The following is a 19318-nucleotide window of genomic DNA, read 5'->3' on the forward strand; positions in this document are numbered from 1 at the left end:
CATTACCATGATCATTGCAAGTAAAGCCTTAATCAAAAATGTCCTCTATTAGAAAGATCAGTCCGTGTAAGAATGAACAAGAAACAATTAAGTGTTTAAAGTTGCTGTTTTTTGTGAAAACTTTTTGGCAGAGTCAGACAGGACCATGCAGATGGAGGGGGGGAGAGTGGGGCTGCTGTTGAAGACAGAAGATAGAGAGCCGGGAAACCATATTTAACTCTGAATGATTGATAGTATTAACTCTGCCTAGCCGTATTATAGTGTCTGACAAAAATAGCTAAAAGTCCACCACCAATGTTACGATTGATTCAATCTAGTCTGGTGCTTTAAGCAAGAGCTCCCCCACTGGACAAGGATGTCAGTTCAACATCTAGTTTTGATTAACATTCGGTTGAGATGTCAACTAATGTGAATTCAATGCAAAATCAACAAAACATTTCACCATGCCATTGGATTTAGGTTCAAAGTTGGGTGAAAAAAAAACACAAAATGCCCTTACATTGATGAGTTTTTACAAATCCAATGAGTTTTCATCGTTGATTTAACGTCATCACAATGATTTCTTTGGTTGAAATTACATGGAAACAACGTTGATTAAACCTGTTTTTGCCCAGTGCTCTGGCCTGCAAAGAAATTCTCTCTCATACACTTCACCCTTAACTTCATGTGCATCCAAATATACAACCAGGAGAGGGGAAAGAGATGTGATAACAAGGAGGCCAACAGGGAACAACAGGACCAGCCATGGTTACACAGCAGGCCATGACTACACATATTCACCCAACAGAGGGTATCTGGCCCCTAAGGGCACAGGGTTACCTGGGAAAGGTTAGCAGTCTCAGAAACGGTTCCCTGAGCAGCATTGCAAATGTATGCACCTTAGACATTGCAGTCTTGGTACACTGAAGGAGGGGGGGCATGCCTCTGGTAAATAGGGTGGCACCTCTCTGTAAGCTGTTTAGTTAAGCTTGAATCACTCATTTGCTCCCATGCACTAACCACACACTTCTGTAAAGGAATTCTCATTTGCTAAATTGCTACAGTAAAACATCAGGTTACATAATCTCAGGTATCTCCAGGACAAAGGTTTTAAAAAGTGCAATTCCTTGCACTTCAACAGTACCTTTTATTCTAACATAATTACTTTTACATAATATTAAATCAGTCTGACTGGAAGACTTGTTTGTTTTCCTTCAAGGTGGCCCATAAGCCCAGTCTGGGCACTGAATCAGTCCACACTGATCTCTCAATCAGTACTGACTGGCCCTCAGCTCTCCTTCCTCCCACAGGACAATGGAGTAGTGTTTTACTGTTGGAACATGATAACGTTGTTTTTTATGCCTCTCATTTGGGCTGAACATCTTAATTGGACCAAAACACTAGTGGATTGAATGGTGATGTCTGTTGGACTTATATCACTTAAAGTTAATGATCATAATCTTTCCTTAGGACCCCAGTTGGGACCCTTGAGTTGGGAACAGGATGGGTATAATATTGATTATTTGTTTGCCATTTCTTTTATCCATTCTGTTCTTACAGTGCCTTGCGAAAGTATTCGGCCCCCTTGAACTTTGCGACCTTTTGCCACATTTCAGGCTTCAAACATAAAGATATAAAACTGTATTTTTTTGTGAAGAATCAACAACAAGTGGGACACAATCATGAAGTGGAACGACATTTATTGGATATTTCAAACTTTTTTAACAAATCAAAAACGGAAAAATTGGGCGTGCAAATTTATTCAGCCCCTTTACTTTCAGTGCAGCAAACTCTCTCCAGAAGTTCAGTGAGGATCTCTGAATGATCCAATGTTGACCTAAATGACTAAAGATGATAAATACAATCCACCTGTGTGTAATCAAGTCTCCGTATAAATGCACCTGCACTGTGATAGTCTCAGAGGTCCGTTAAAAGCGCAGAGAGCATCATGAAGAACAAGGAACACACCAGGCAGGTCCGAGATACTGTTGTGAAGAAGTTTAAAGCCGGATTTGGATACAAAAAGATTTCCCAAGCTTTAAACATCCCAAGGAGCACTGTGCAAGCGATAATATTGAAATGGAAGGAGTATCAGACCACTGCAAATCTACCAAGACCTGGCCGTCCCTCTAAACTTTCAGCTCATACAAGGAGAAGACTGATCAGAGATGCAGCCAAGAGGCCCATGATCACTCTGGATGAACTGCAGAGATCTACAGCTGAGGTGGGAGACTCTGTCCATAGGACAACAATCAGTCGTATATTGCACAAATCTGGCCTTTATGGAAGAGTGGCAAGAAGAAAGCCATTTCTTAAAGATATCCATAAAAAGTGTCGTTTAAAGTTTGCCACAAGCCACCTGGGAGACACCAAACATGTGGAAGAAGGTGCTCTGGTCAGATGAAACCAAAATTGAACTTTTTGGCAACAATGCAAAACGTTATGTTTGGTGTAAAAGCAACACAGCTCATCACCCTGAACACACCATCCCCACTGTCAAACATGGTGGTGGCAGCATCATGGTTTGGGCCTGCTTTTCTTCAGCAGGGACAGGGAAGATGGTTAAAATTGATGGGAAGATGGATGGAGCCAAAGACAGGACCATTCTGGAAGAAAACCTGATGGAGTCTGCAAAAGACCTGAAACTGGGACGGAGATTTGTCTTCCAACAAGACAATGATCCAAAACATAAAGCAAAATCTACAATGGAATGGTTCAAAAATAAACATATCCAGGTGTTAGAATGGCCAAGTCAAAGTCCAGACCTGAATCCAATCGAGAATCTGTGGAAAGAACTGAAAACTGCTGTTCACAAATGCTCTCCATCCAACCTCACTGAGCTCGAGCTGTTTTGCAAGGAGGAATGGGAAAAAAATTCAGTCTCTCGATGTGCAAAACTGATAGAGACATACCCCAAGCGACTTACAGCTGTAATCGCAGCAAAAGGTGGCGCTACAAAGTATTAACTTAAGGGGGCTGAATAATTTTGCACGCCCAATTTTTCAGTTTTTGATTTGTTAAAAAAGTTTGAAATATCCAATAAATGTCGTTCCACTTCATGATTGTGTCCCACTTGTTGTTGATTCTTCACAAAAAAATACAGTTTTATATCTTTATGTTTGAAGTCTGAAATGTGGCAAAAGGTCGCAAAGTTTAAGGGGGCCGAATACTTTCACAAGGCACTGTACATTGTGCAACATTAGGTGTTTTTCCTGGTTCTGTGATAGCAGCAGCTTCCTGTGCTCTCAAAGACTGACTCATGTTTAAGCTGCTGAGATATGAAGCTGCCTTTGTGCGTCTAGAAATTACAAGGCGTATTTGATACTGCTCATACATTTTTTTTACATAGCAAGTAATAAAATAATCATAGCAAGTACTTGCTATGATTATTTTGCATGCATGTCAATTGTATGTAATTTTGTTTCGTTTTTTTGTGCACATGATTCTTCAAGATAGTGTTTTATAAGCTCATATGAAACTGAAATAAAATCAATCATGATAATGCTTGATCCTGCTAGTCAAGAGGAAGAAGACTTCTATTCGCCAGCGCACAGTTACCTATCAGATAGGATTAAATGCATAACAATAGAATGAATAGAACGGATGAATCATTGACTTGAATGGGGACTCATGTTCTTTACATTCTATTTCTATACATCCAATCCGATAGCTGAAATCCGGATAGATAACTTTAGAAAAACTGGGCGCTGGGCTAAGACAGTTAGTTACTTCACTCTCTTGGGGACACCCTCCATCTATGGGGAAATACCTTATTGGCAATGAAGGCCACGCCAACTTCCTGCACTCGATCACCTGACATATCGTTATTGGGCCTGACTTATAATATATAACAATATATGCCATTTAGCAGACACTTTTATCTGAAGCAGGAATCGGACCCACTACCCTTGCATTACAAGTGCCATGCTCTACCAACTGAGCTACAAATGACCACTTCCTTTCCCGTTGCATGGCACTTTATGGCTTGTCTGTTTAGTTTTCACTGTGTACCTCCTCCTGTAAAGTGCATTATGATGAGTGTGTTAGTGATTTTGTGTGGCTGTATCTTACCTTTGCCAATCTTCACAAAACCAATAATAATGATGAGGCCCAAGGCAAAGAGCTTGGCAGCTGCAAAGGCATCCTGGACCCGCGTGGCTGCCTTCACACTGTAGCAGTTTATAGCAGTCAATAGCACTGGGGAAAGACAGAAAGAGACAGTGTGTGAGAGTTATGCCTTTTTATTACTGTCTACATGAATGAGCTAAAAAAAATCTTTACAAATTCTCCCATCTTTTATAAGCTCAGTAAGCTCAATAAATCCTTCTGAAGGTACTAATTGTTCACGTAGCATCCACTCAGCACGCACAGCGGGACCCTGAGGCTAGGGTTGGGAAATCCCAGCACCCAGCCCACATTATATATGTGATCGGGCGGCAGGTAGCCTAGCGTTTAAGAGTGTTGGGCCAGTAAACCGAAAGGTCACTGGTTCGAACCCCCAGTGCCGACTAGATGAAAAATATGTTGAGGTGCCCTTGAGCAAGGCACTTCACCCTAATTGCTCCTGTAAGTCGCTCTGTATAAGAGCATCTGCTAAATAACTAAAATGTAAATGATCAGTGCGCTGGACCGCTGTGAGGTGTGTCATGTGGCACAGAGGGTGGAATAGTTCAGAGACCCAGTAAACAGATTCTTGTTGGAATAAAATCAAGGGCCTCCCCCTGTCCCTCTGACTCCCCATTAAAAAAAGATTAACTAACGAACACTTCAAAGAACCATAAATAAAATCAGCCTGGGCAACAATGGGGAACCAAACAGAACAAAGAGGGCCTGTGTGGGAGTACAGTATAGATTGGGAGGAATGGCACACACACACACACGAAAACACACTCACACTGAGAGTGAGAATGAGAGAGCAGACCTGCTGCCACTGGGATCAGAGTAAAGGGACTACCAAGGCAAAAAGGCTTCAGTATCAGCCTCCTAAACAAATGACATGGACTGAACCTGAGGTTTCAACACACAACCAGCCAGGGGGCCACTGTGTTAAACCTCACCACTGTGGAAATATACATTAAACTAAAGCACGGCGGACTAATAACTACTAAACACCAAATCAATCACTGGAACAATAACACAGACAGTCAGACAAACATCCTTGCCTAGCACAACTCAATGGATTAGCAAAACTGCATGGAACAGTATTGTGGATAATAGAAGCTTAGCTATCCTGACTGACCATGTCAACTCTAGAGTCTAGACCAACAACATCTTGGCTTCAACCCTATCTCTAATCTATATATGTGCCCTGGCTTGGCTGCCCCTCTATCTCAGTCTCTATCATGTGGTCACTGTTGGGGATTACACGCTCAGAAAAGGGATTAGAGACTAGCGCAGGCACTATACCATATGACGTTCACACACACATTCCTGCACCTTAATCAGGCATTCATACCAGTGGAGGCTACTGAGGGGAGAAAGGCTCATAATAATGGCTGGAATGGAGTCAACGGAGTAGTATCAACCACATGGTTTTCATGCGTTCGATACCATTCACTCCATTCCATCCATTCTACTCCATTCCAACCTTCATTATGAGCCGTCCTCCCCTCAGCAGCCTCCACTGATTCATACCCCCAACAGAGAAATGTATGCTACAAGAGAGATGGGTCCAAAAGGGGCAAAAGTCTGTAACAGAGAGATGGAATTGGAGAGCAGAAAGAAAAGTCTGCTTGAGATAACTAGCAATCTCCACAATGTGAGAATGTTTTTGATTTGTTGGCTAATTAATGCAGAGCTCAAACTAATCCACCCATAATCCCAACGATAAGTGCTTTTTTCGGTTCATTATAAAAAAAGGTTTTCTATTTCGGTTTCTATTATATGTGTTGAATGCTGTAACACAGAATGCAACAATACAACAAAGTCCCATGACTGCTCACCACTGCTTATCACTTATTAACATTAATTTATTCACATTACTTTAATCAAATATTTCAGTTGTGTATATTGTGACATTTGTTTTATTTGATGACTTTCTTATGTCATTCCAAGTCATCATCTCATCCCTATAGAGCTGCGGCATATGCGGTTTGACAAAAATCACTATTTTGTAGTACTCCAAAGTAAATAAGGCATGCTTTTATGACGGCTGAATACCAACTATTAATCACTTAGATCATGTATGTTCAGGTAGAGATACTGTACCTTGCGAAGCAACAGCTGCCCTCTATATCCCCTCATGGTCGTGCATTCTTCTGCCTCTTCCGTAGCAGGCATAAAATAAACACAGACTACAAATACGTTTTATGCGCAAAACTATGTAGAATATTGGCCTGTTGGAAACTACAACATCATACAGTTCAGGCTGGATCTGATTTATCTCTAGAGAAACTGTGCAATGTGTGCATTGAGCTCACAGAAAAAAAACGGAACACATTTCAAATAGTTTAACCGATTTAGGTCAATTTATTGTTTAAAAAACGAAAAATAATCATCGTTCAGCACAACACAACAGCCATGTCTGTTACAGACTAGCTAACATCTACGTGTTGAACTTCACAGTGCCACCTGACTCACAAAAACATTTATAGAACAACTCTTACTGAATGTATAGGCCTATAAACTGTCCAAATTGGTTCGTTGGAGAATACAATATTGTTCGTTTGTATACCAAAGCATAGGATATCAACAAAGTGATAAAGGATAGTGTCAAACCTTAATATATCCCTTCATCATATTGATATTGAACATAGTAAGTCACATCACACGCCTTCCTTTTGTTTTATTATTACTGTCGTTTATACCCCGCGCAATAAGGGTCCATGAGAATAATGTGCGCAAGATGTGTAACTTAATTAATGTTATTAGCATATTATGGGGAAACAATCATTTATTGTAGATTATGTTTTATATTTGTATTGTATTTACATTATTTTCCTTATTTTAATTTTAATTATTAATTATCTGGAGAGAAATACAATTTCCATGTGAGTGTGATCAGACCATATGGCGCCTGGGTAATGCTGCCAAAAAGCCGGCCTCTACCAACCAAGGATGATGAAATAACGCGCTATTTTTTCAACAGTTTCTTTCAACTACAGTAGACCTAGCCTACAGAGTTTCCGTTTGGGTGAGTGGCGAGAGAACAGTGTCGCAGTGAGTAAACCTAGGCTACGTGTTTTCAAGATTTTGGCACCATATATCAACATAGTCCAGGAAATTACAAAATGAAGTTTAATTTTTTTAAAAATTATAAAACAGTGTCTGTTGGAAGATACATTTGCATACTACGAAATCCTGACGTGGTGCCATGCGTAAAGGAGGATGCAACGTGTGTAACTACCACCTGATATAGTAGCACTGAGTTTGAGAATAGTAAATTTAATCAGAATGGCTACTTACAGATGCAAAGACAGGCGATCAGCTTCGCCCCATTCTCGGGTACAGGGCAGTCAGGGAAGATTGGCTTGAGAAGGTAGGTAGCGAAGACGTACGCGACAATGTACTGCGATGACGGGCGGATGATGAGCAACTCGATCCACAGTTTCAGGAAAGCCGGCAGGGAACCATACACTTCAAGGATGTAAGCATAGTCACCACCTGATTTGGAAATAGTGGTGCCCAGCTCAGCATAACACAGTGCACCTATGGTTGAGAATACCCCACACACTGCCCAAACGACAAGGGACAGTCCGACGGACCCGGCTTCCTTCACCACTCCAGTCGGGGTCACAAAGATACCCGAGCCGATAATGGTACCCACTATGATAGCTACGCCATTCACCAGGGTAATGGTTCTTTCTAGGACAACCTTCTCTTCCCCGGGTACCTTATCCGGGCTTGAGTTTCCATTCTCTCCTCCGACTGGAGAGAGCATCTTCTCCGTAACCTCCTTGTCTTCCACATCCCGTTCGGCTGACGAATTCGAATATCTTTTCTTTAAACTTGACATTGCTCGCTCCTGTGGGGACACGGCTTTTTGCTTGGTGTCTGTGTCTCTCCCTTTTTTCTTTCTTCTCCAGTTGAATGTTTATGATCCTGTCTGTCGCTCCTGAAGTGCAAAGACACGATGCTGACACAGAAACACGTGTTCTGTGCTGTGTCAACGGAACTCTGTGTATAAAGGATTTTAGTATAAAGCTTCATGGTCTGTCTAGGACAGCCTCTTCCATTTCTCCTTTCATGACAGCGTCACAAATCCACCCCACATACTGCTCAATGCGAGACCAAAGCTTTTGCGCCCTCTACTGATGCTTTGGCCTCAAATGATGTCTCAGACAGGGCCAAACTGCCAAACTAGCTGAACTGGTTTTATTGGTACTTTCAAGGCATTAGTGAATTGTAATACTAGAAAGGGCATTGTGGCGAAGAAACAGTATGTGCCTCTTTCTCCACAATCTTCACTATCTCCCGCCAATCCGTGCGAATGAATTATTCCATGGTGTGAATTGTTTGCCCTTTGTTTATTAATGTTTATCCAATATCCCGTTAATCCTTGCCATTTCCAGTAATTTCCCATAGTTCACATTATTACATTAATTTAGCCTACGGCTTTATTTATTTAAGTGGACACGTTATTTGGATAGCTCGCAAACTGTGCTACACTTGTGTGAAAGGAGATAAGGTTTATTTAATTATATTTACCAGTTTTCTGTCCATTTCTTAATTGTCTTTGGTTTGGAGTGCTTCATGTGTGCATGATAGCCTATTTATTTATTTTAACTTTATTTTCAGTTTTATTGATAGGTAGGCTATTATTACTGCACTGTTGGAGTCAGAAACACAAGCATTTCGCTGCACCTGTGATAGCATCTGTAAATGTTTTTATTTTTCTGGCTTCTCAGTCCGGTAGGCCTAATCTTGTGTGAACTCGCGCTGTTGCGTGCATAGAAGTACCTCCTGAGTTTATAGCAGGGGTTCCCAAACTTTTTTGTCCCAAGACCCCATTTTGATATCTGAACATTTTCTCAACCCCAACCATGTGGGGTTGAGAAAAAAGCTAATTATATTTGGGGCTATGACAGTCAATTGAAAAACATTCAAACAGTATTCAAACATAATTTTAATGTGGGGCTATAACAGTCAATTGTAAATGAGTCTGACATAATGTATATTTTCTCACCACCACTAATGGGATTGGGTGTGCTTGATGCATGTGGCCTCGGAGATTCTCAAAGTCAGGGGGCGTGGTCAACAGTGTGCACCTCATCTCTGCTGTCACATCCAACCTGGATTGATATCTGGTGTTAATGCAGATGAGAGCACTGAATCCAGCTTCACACAGATATGAGCTGGTGAATGGTACCATGAGTTTTGAGGGTGCTTTCAAGACAAAAGGGAACTCAGAAAATACAAAGTCAAATCATGATTTCAGTGATCTACTGGTCGGAAAGGTGATGCTCTAGAAGGAGGAGGTCGCACAAAATGGCGACGAGAGCAGCAGCATCCCTGTGAACTCAGACAGTTATGGAGTACCACATGTTTCATTGATTTATTGAACCACAAACATATTTACATTATGAAAGGAATTTAACAATGTGACTTTTGAACCACAATCAATAAGATGTAAGTGCTGGTTGAGACCCAAAAGCAAACTTTCTCTGTGCATGTTGGCTAGCCAGTCTGGTTAGATAGATAGCTAACTAGATAGCTAAATTACTGCCTGTACTATAAAAAAAAACTAGATAGCTAAATTACTGCCTGTACTATAAAAAATAAAAAAACTTTGTTTAGCTAACGTTAGCTATTTGTTTAGTTAACGTTGGCTTTGCGAGTGATGATGCCAAATAGGGATTCTAGTAAGGTCAGAAAAGCTGTTTTTGAAGGACTTTGTACTCCTTTAACTGACACACCTATCTAGAGTCCTAACCCAAAGAAAGTGCACTGCACTAGGGAGAAGGGCGAGAATATGAAGGATACCGTTTCAAATGCTGACATCCTGAAAGCGATCACGGCGCTGTTGACCCATTTTACAGCCCTCAAGCAAAAGATATCAAAGAACAGAGGCTATTACCAACATATGTGATGAGCTGAAAGGGGTGGAAATTAAATTTAATATAAATGAGGATAATGTGAAGAAAATGACATGCCGGGTTACAGAGTTGAAAGAAAGAAGTGAGGAGGCTGAAAGGTACAGTAGGAGGTGGAATTTACGGCTCTACAGCCTTCCTAAGACCCGCAATGAAGATGTGAAGAAAGACTTTTTCAATGTTTTGGCCAAGATCGCTCCAAAGACAGGGAAAACCTTGGATTCCTGGTGGACACGGTGCACAGAGTCGGATAACCCCGAAACGACAAGACAACCCGACCAGTTATCATGCAATACACCGTGAGCACATTCAGAAACAAGATATGGAGAGCATTCCGTGACGCAGAAGTCCTGCGATCTCGAGAGACAGCTAAGGCACAAACTATGGCCACTGGTCAATAAGGCACGTAAGGAAGGGGAAAGGGCTGGATACGCCTATAATTGTTGGGAAGAACGTGGTAATTTGACGACCTCAGCAATAGATCCAACCAACCCAGGGTGACCTAAAAGGCGCAGACCGTCAAGATTCACATTGATAATGACCATTTTGTTACATGGTTAACTTTTGGTCTATATGCGGTACCTCGTTTTGTTCAGAGTTTTTTCTATTCTCGCAAGTGCCTTTACTCTCAGATTATCTCAGAGTTACAATCCTTCATTTGTTGTACAGACATATAGTTCAATCATATTTTGTTAATCTATGACAGAAATTATTAGAGGCAACTAGGGAAAAAGGAGGTTTGGAGTTATGTGATTTTGTCGATATGAATAATATCTTTAAGATTAAGTGTTTGAAAAATGCATAGAATCTCCAGAATCTTTATGGTTCATTATACCTCGTTATATTTGTAAGAAAATTGGGGGTTCACAATTTGGTTGTCTTGAAATTACAACATAACCAAACTGCCACTAATGTTATCAAAATGTAGTCAGCAAGCCTTTATGGCAAGGAAATTATTTTTCAATTACTTATATCATCTTTGTAGGTGACATGTTTGATAGTGGTGGCCAAATGTTATGTTACAAGGTCTTTTTAAGAGTCAAAGCCTTTCCTGTTACATAAAAAGAATATCGCTCTGTGGTTAATGCTATGCCCTCAGCTATTTCCCAGCTAATGAAAAGTCATATGTGTTCTCAAGATACACATAGAATAGAACCCAGTCTATTGATTAATGGTATTGAACTCAAAAGTCCCAAGTGTACAAATAAACACAAAAGATAATATTTTTTTTAGCAAAAGAAAGATCACACATAAGAGGGAAACCCTTTTGGAATTTACAACTATCAGACATTTCATGGCAAAAGGCTTTGTATCTTCATTTCTTTTTATTTCTATTAAGAAAGGGGCACCTAAAGATTTTGCACAATATATACCCCTCCAACACAATGGTGTTAAGGTTTACAGACATGACATGTACTTTCTACAATGATGGACCTGAAACGCTGATACATTTGTTATACAGTTGTTTGTACACTATTAGATTTTGGAGAGAAATGGAAGAGTACATATTGAGTAAAACTGGTCACACTATTGATATTAAATGCAATGATGTTATGAACTTATTTTTTTACTGTACTCTGAAATGTATAACTAATGTCATGATTTTGGTTGGTACATTTTTATATCCACAAAAAATACAAATAAAACCCCTGCTTTAAAGTGTTTTTGAGAGTTTGTTTCTAATTGAGTCTCTGAAATTACTATATAAGAAAAGCTTGTCTATGGTTGTATTCTATAATTAATTATTTTCTGAATAAGTCACATTGTTGCATTCTCTTATGCTGTCATGACACATTTTTCTGTTTTTGTTTGTCCTTTAGGTTCTTGTTAATTATTGACTCCATGATGTCAGATTATCTGTTATATTTGATTCAATAAAAAAAAAAAAAAAATACAATAAAAATAAATAAAATTTTTAAAAAGCTTTAGAAAGAGGCCCGAGTTCCAGAGTTGGAATTCCGAGTTGGATGACCGTTCAAATGGATTTTTCCTAGTTGGAGCTCGTTTTTTCCGAATTCCCAGGTGTCTTGAACGCACTGGAGTCGGAGATTTCCCAGTTCCTAGTTGTTCTGAACGCTGCATTAATGCTCAGAGGGAGACGACAGGGTATGTAATTCCCTTCCGAGTCATGAACCGAGTTACGGTCCAGACACTTAAAAGACACACCCTCGTCTTATGCCCCTGGGGGATCCCCGTTGCCATCTTGGCTGGCGGTCCAAATGATCAGCCAAGCAAGGGATGTTGGCAACGTAAGCCCCTCAGCCCTCGTTTTTAGTCGGATTTGCGAATGTACAATGATGGTCACTCCGGGGCCTGAAACTCCCCATAATTCAATTCGCGACGATTGTACATCCACTAAGAAAAATCCGCGAAAACTTTCTAAACAACACCAATGGAGAAGTCAATATACAATGGGAAAGTAAAAATGAATGCAAATAATTTGAAAATTGTGCTACTAATGCACATGACGGCACAAACACGTATCGTAAAAAGTAAATATACTTTTTTGGGGTTATTTTTGGGGAAATTGTAGAAATAAAAAAAAGTTCCAGCTAGGCAGGCTAACGTTAGTTAGCTAATAAATGTGCTAGCTATCATACAGTAGACGTATATTAATACTTATAGATGTAATATAAGTAGATATGCGCTCGTAATTGACTGTAGCGCATATAAAGCACCCACAAGCTACCGGTGGCTGAAAACATCAATCATTGCTGGATGAACTAGTGACGAATTTCCGGTGTTGTGCGGAAAATCTCCCCCCTGCCAGAATTTTGCGTTCTTCATTGCTGCGACTTGCTTGCTCGTTGAGATTTCTGATATTCACCCCGTTGTTAGTTTAGCCTACATGTCACTGATCTTAGTAGCAAAAAGCATTTATGTCTACAGTTTTCGGTTTGGCTATTTGTTTCAAGTGTATGTGGCGGTTCTAGCTGGTATGGCGCCCTGGGCGAACCCCCCCTTCAGCGACCGCACCCGGCAAGATGCCGCCCTGGGCGGCTGCCCTTGTCGCTGGTACCTAAATCCGTTACTGATTTTGTATTAGTCTATAAATACATCTCTTTGTCAAAATTCGTCATCTCCCCCATGTCTTATTCGACTAGTGTTTTTGAAAATGTAAGGATAATAATTCAGCCATAGTTGTTCTGAAATGTTAATTGCTTGCCATAATTTTATTCCCTCTATGTTTAATATAACACCCATACATTCATTATTAATTTCGGTTGCCTATGTGAAGTTTGTTCTATAGAAAGTATTTGACTCTGATGTGTGTCACAGAAAGTATTTGACTCTAGCCACAAAATGAAGGAAATTAGAAGGGGGAGATTTTCGGGGTGGTCCATTAAAAAATCATTCCTTACTCCCTCGCTCTGCAAGCGTATACTCGTCAGACGTCATGAAACGTCATCAGAAGTTTCCACTTAATTTGAAGGCTGAGGGGATAGGGTGTGTATTTTAAGTATTTGGACCGCATGACGCATCCTTAGTGACCCGTGAATGCGTTATCTGCAGCTCGATCAGCTGTTAGATTTCCCTTAACGGCATGTTAACTGAGCCAGGATCACAGGCAAGTAGGTCCCAAAGTGCTCTTCCAAGCTTTGAGGGTATGCAGTCATCACTCATGTGGGATATTTACTGAGGCTGTTTTCTTTTCGAAACATGTACTGCAGGAGGAAGGGAGCATGGTTAGCTTTTGAAAAAAACTATCCAATAAGAATTACACTGCTCAAAAAAATAAAGGGAACACTAAAATAACACATCCTAGATCTGAATGAATGAAATATTCTTATTAAAAACTTTTTTCTTTACATAGTTGAATGTGCTGACAACAAAATCACACAAAAATTATCAATGGAAATCAAATTTATCAACCCATGGAGGCCTGGATTTGGAGTCACACTCAAAATTAAAGTGGAAAACCACGCTACAGGCTGATCCAACTTTGATGTACTGTCTCAGCCTCCAGTATTTATGCTGCAGTAGTTTATGTGTCGGGGGGCTAGGGTCAGTTTGTTATATCTGGAGTACTTCTCCTGTCCTATTCAGCGTCCTGTGTGAATTTAAGTGTGCTCTCTCTAATTCTCTCTTTCTCTCTTTCTTTCTCTCTCTCGGAGGACCTGAGCCCTAGGACCATGCCTGACATGATGACTCCTTGCTGTCCCCAGTCCACCTGGCCGTGCTGCTGCTCCAGTTTCAACTGTTCTGCCTTATTATTATTGGACCATGCTGGTCATTTATGAACATTTGAACATCTTGGCCATGTTCTGTTATAATCTCCACCCGGCACAGCCAGAAGAGGACTGGCCACCCCTCATAGCCTGGTTCCTCTCTAGGTTTCTTCCTAGGTTTTGGCCTTTCTAGGGAGTTTTTCCTAGCCACCGTGCTTCTACACCTGCATTGCTTGCTGTTTGGGGTTTTAGGCTGGGTTTCTGTACAGCACTTTGAGATATCAGCTGATGTACGAAGGGCTATATAAAAACATTTGATTTGATGTAATGTCCTTAAAACATGTCAAAATGAGTCTCAGTAGTGTGTGTGGCCTCCACGTGCCCGTATGACCTCCCTACAACGCCTGGGCATACTCATGATGAGGTGGCGGATGGTCTCCTGAGGGATCTCCTCCCAGACCTGGACTAAAGCATCCGCCAACTCCTGGACAGTCTGTGGTGCAACGTGGCGTTGGTGGATGGAGCGAGACATGATGTCCCAGATGTGCTCAATTGGATTCAGGTCTGGGGAACGGGCGGGCCAGTCCATAGCATTAATGCCTTCCTCTTGCAGGAACTGCTGACACACTCCAGCCACATGAGGTCTAGCATTGTCTTGCATTAGGAGTAACCCAGGGCCAACCGCACCAGCATATGGTCTCACAAGGGGTCTGAGGATCTCATCTCGGTACCTAATGGCAGTCAGGCTACCTCTGGCGAGCACATGGAGGGCTGTGCGGCCCCCCAAAGAAATGCCACCCCACATCATGACTGACACACCGCCAAACCGGTCATGCTGGAGGATGTTGCAGGCAGCAGAACGTTCTCCACGGCATCTCCAGTCTGTCACATGTGCTCAGTGTGAACCTGCTTTCATCTGTGAAGAGCACAGGGCGCCAGTGCCGAATTTGCCAATCTTGGTGTTCTCTGGCAAATGCCAAACGTCCTGCACGGTGTTGGGCTGTAAGCACAACCCCCACCTGTGGACGTCGGGCCCTCATACCATCCCCATGGAGTATGTTTCTGACCGTTTGAGCAGACACATGCACATTTGTGGCCTGCTGGAGGTAATTTTGCAGGGCTCTGGCAGTGCTCCTCCAGCTCCTCCTTGCACAAAGGCGGAGGTAGCGGTCCTGCTGCTGGGTTGATGCCCTCCTACGGCCTCCTCCACGTAACCTGATGTACTGGCCTGTCTCCTGGTAGCGCCTCCATGCTCTGGACACTACGCTGACAGACCCAGCAAACCTTCTTGCCACAGCTCGCATTGATGTGCCATCCTGGATGAGCTGCACTTCCTGAGCCACTTGTGTGGGTTGTAGACTCCGTCTCATGCTACCACTAGAGTGAAAGCACCGCCAGCATTCAAAAGTGACCAAAACATCAGCCAGGAAGCATAGGAATTGAGAAGTGGTCTGTGGTTATCACCTGCAGAACCACTCCTTTATTGGGGGTGTCTTGCTAATTGCCTATAATTTCCACCTGTTGTCTATTCCATTTGCACAACAGCGTGTCAAAATTATTGTCAATCAGTGTTGCTTCCTAAGTGGACAGTTTAATTTCACAGAAGTGTGATTGACTTGGAGTTACATTGTGTTGTTTAAGTGTTCCCTTTATTTTTTTGAGCAGTGTATTTCCGCTGAATCGGTCATATCTCCAAATAGACGTGAACAGGCGTGTACGCAGTGGATGTGGATTAATGTAGTTTACAATCAAATTTACCTGCTCCCGTATATCCCCGATGTATGTGCTCAGCTCTTTTTCCGACAGTTGCTCTCGGCATATCATACAACGTGTCCATATGGCAGAGGGAGACACATTCATAACTAGAGTGCAAACGCCTGCATGTCGTCCCGCCATGGATGGAGCCCAATCTGTGCAAAAACCCACCGTTCGATTCCATGGAATCGTTTTTTCGTCAAAATAGCCACGCAGCTCGCATGCCGTTTCATGCTCGGGAATAATGAGACGGAACAATATGTCCTCGTGAATAGTACCCCACGTCATGTACAGCAAACAACAGCCAATGCATAGGCGTCTTGGCCCTCACAGCTAACATCCATTTGGAGAGCATAAGCTGGATAATATTTGAGTCATTCAGTCAGTTTCCTCGTGATTGCTAGCAATAGCATTCATTATTTTTTAACAGTGTTATCTGACAAATGTATTAATGTACATTGCTGTGCTAATGCCTCCCCACACATTGTTTTCATAATATCAATTTTAGCTGGTAATATCAAAGTCTGCAGTAGTGTGTGGTTTCATAGCGTAGCGGACCAAGTCATTCACCGTGTGAACGATTCAAGTGTAATGGTAAAGTTAGGCCTTTTCCCATGATCTAAGGGCACACTGGTTGAATTTTCTTTTAGATTTGATTAATTGTAATTTGGATTTAAGGTTAACCACATTACAATGATTTATTATTTATTTATATTATGACCCTTTTTTGTATATTCAGAATTTTGTCAAATTTCCCTCGACCCCATTTTCAAATTAGGCGACCCCATATGGGGTCACGATCCCCCTATTTTGGGAACCGCTGGCATATAGCCTATTACTAAGCACACTATTGCAGTGAGGTAACTTTGGTTAACTGAGTCCAACTCGGGGTAACTGGTCATACAAGTTTCTATGGCATCAAATCCTTCTGAACTAACCTGCTCCAGGGCAGGCTAACTCACATTCCACATTTAGTAATGGCAGGATGAATTTGAAAGTTCACGCACAGTAAAACTTTTGTGATGATTGCATTGATAACCATGCCAAAGTAAAATAGTAATGGTCTGTGTGGCCTTGAGAGGGAGTGGAAAGGTATTGACTACTCTGGCATGTTGCCATAATGTTTCAGGGCAGTCGCAGCACTATGAGGGTAAGAGAATAGAACCCTACCGGCTGAAATCACTGCCATGGAATGAGGGGGAGTGGAGAAGTGTTGATTAGGCTACTCTCTGTCTGTGGCCTTGAGTGGAAGTCGGCTACTGTAAAAGTCTATTTCACACGATAGCCAGGTTGAATTTGCAAGATAACTTTTCTTTCATTTTTGGCACAAATGAAAATGTGGCACTGACTTGCCCATGGGTTGATGTTTCAGCATTGTCTCAATGAAGAGTTTGGTGTTAGACTAGCCATGTGTGACATGCACATGTAGTTAAGCCTGCAGGCGGATGACCAATATCCGCTGTTGTAATACGAATGAAGCCTGAGCTGGAATGTAAAGCTAACTGAAGTTCTCTAGCTTTAGATCTACTCAGGGTTTTCTATCTTGCTTTGCAGTATACCCCTCTGGTCTGCGCACCACGTGTTGCCTAAATGCCCCTTTGGGGATGTTATCATTAGTTGTGTTTTAGTAAAGGGAGGGTGCATTTGACCCTGCTTACACCCCACCTGTGTCTTGTATGGTTAAGAACAGGTTTAGCCTGTTATAGGCTTTTTTCTTTTGAGGACTGAAATATTCAACAGAAGTTTGTATGTCATTGTAAATATATTCACATTCTTGGAAACTCACCAGCGCTGTGTAAATAAAATGAACACGTTCACATACAGTAGACCTATTTGCATTTCTACCTGGCTGCCTCCCCCAAATCCTACCTCATAGGGTTAATGCACAGGAAGGGTTAAGAAAATAAGATGAAAAAAGCCCCACCTTCAGGGCTTTGCAGGGATGTGCCCTGCAAGGAATGTCATTTGTCTGGAGCTCAGAGGGACAAATATTACCCCCCAAAAAAGCTATTTCAGACATACACAAGCTTAGTTTTTCATCTATAGTCGGAATAGTTGTTTTTTTCCTAAATACCAAACCCGGGTCACTGCAGAGAGCATGGTGAAGAAATACACTAGATATACAAAAGTATGTGGACACCCTTTTAAATTAGTGGATTCGGCTATTTCGGCCACAACCGTTGCTGACAGGTGTATAGAATCGAGCAGGCCACCATGCAATCTCCACAGACAAACATTGGCAGTAGAATGGCCTCACTGAAGATCTTAGTGACTTTCAACGTGACACCGTCATACGATGTCACCTTTCCAACAAGTCAGTTTGTCAAATTTCTGCCCTACTAGAGCTGCCCCAGTCAACTGTAGGTGCTGTTATTGTGAAGTGGAAACGTCTAGGATCAACAACATCTCAGCCGCGAAGTGATAGGCCGCACAAGCTCACTCACTACCAAGTTCTAAACTGCTCTCTGGAAGCAACGTCAGCATCAGGACTCTTCGTCGGGAGCTTAATGAAATGGCTTTCCATGGCCGAGCAGCCGCACACAATCTTAAGAGCACTATGCTCAATGCCAAGCGTTGGCTGGAGTGGTGTGAAGCTCGCCGCCATTGGACTCTGGAGCAGTGGAAACACGTTCTCTGGAGTGATGAATCACGCTTCACCATCTGGCAGTCCGACGGACAAATCTGGGTTTGGCGGATGCCAGAAACATTCTACCTGCCCGAATGCTTAGTGCCAACTGTAAAGTTTGGTGAAGGAGGAAAAATGGCCTGTGGCTGTTTTTCATGGTTTGGGCCAGGCCCCTTAGTTCCAGTGAAGGCAATTTTAACGCTACCTTTCCTGTTGCAGCATGACAATACCCCTGTGAACAAAGCGAGATCCATACAGAAAGGGTTTGTTGAGATTGGTGTGGAAGAACTTGACTGGTCTGCACAGAGCCCCAACCTCAACCCCATCGAACACCTTTCGGATGAATTGCAACACCGACTCCGAGCCAGGCCTAATCGCCCGACCTCTCATTAGTGAATGGAAGCAAGTCCCAGCAGGAATGCTAAAACATCCAGTGGAAAGCCTTCCCAGAAGAGTGGAGGCTGTTACCGTAGCAAAGGGGGGACCAACTCCATATTGATGCCCATGATATTGGAATGAGATGTTTGACGAGCAGGTGTCCACATACTTTTGATCATGTAGTGTACCTTGGTGTCTGACTATACCCTCTACTTGTGTAACTCCTGATCATTTATTTAGAATCCGGCCCTACGATTCAGTGGCGGTCGGTGCCATTTAAGATGAGGGAGGACGATACATTTTTTATTTCAAATTACAGCATATTGGATGACTGTCATTCATATTCCATTCACTCAACTCAATATAACATCTAAGTTTAG

The 19318-nt window shown here is 42.0% G+C and overlaps 1 protein-coding gene across 1 annotated transcript in view; it reads right to left on the bottom strand.

Moving 5' to 3' along the window:
* Window positions 1-8885, bottom strand: part of LOC110511826 (large neutral amino acids transporter small subunit 1) — a 34563-nt gene extending 25678 nt beyond the window's left edge. The window contains exons 1-2 of the mRNA XM_021592581.2: window positions 7384-8885; window positions 4051-4176 (exon numbers count right to left, since the gene is read on the bottom strand). Of these exons, the coding sequence (XP_021448256.2) occupies window positions 4051-4176; window positions 7384-7933 (676 nt within the window). The 5' untranslated portion in view covers window positions 7934-8885. The remainder of the gene's footprint in view (window positions 1-4050; window positions 4177-7383) is intronic.
* Window positions 8886-19318: the final 10433 nt, after the last annotated feature.

Source organism: Oncorhynchus mykiss, chromosome 1 (genome assembly GCF_013265735.2).
Source record: "Oncorhynchus mykiss isolate Arlee chromosome 1, USDA_OmykA_1.1, whole genome shotgun sequence".
Taxonomy (NCBI): Eukaryota; Metazoa; Chordata; class Actinopteri; order Salmoniformes; family Salmonidae; genus Oncorhynchus; species Oncorhynchus mykiss.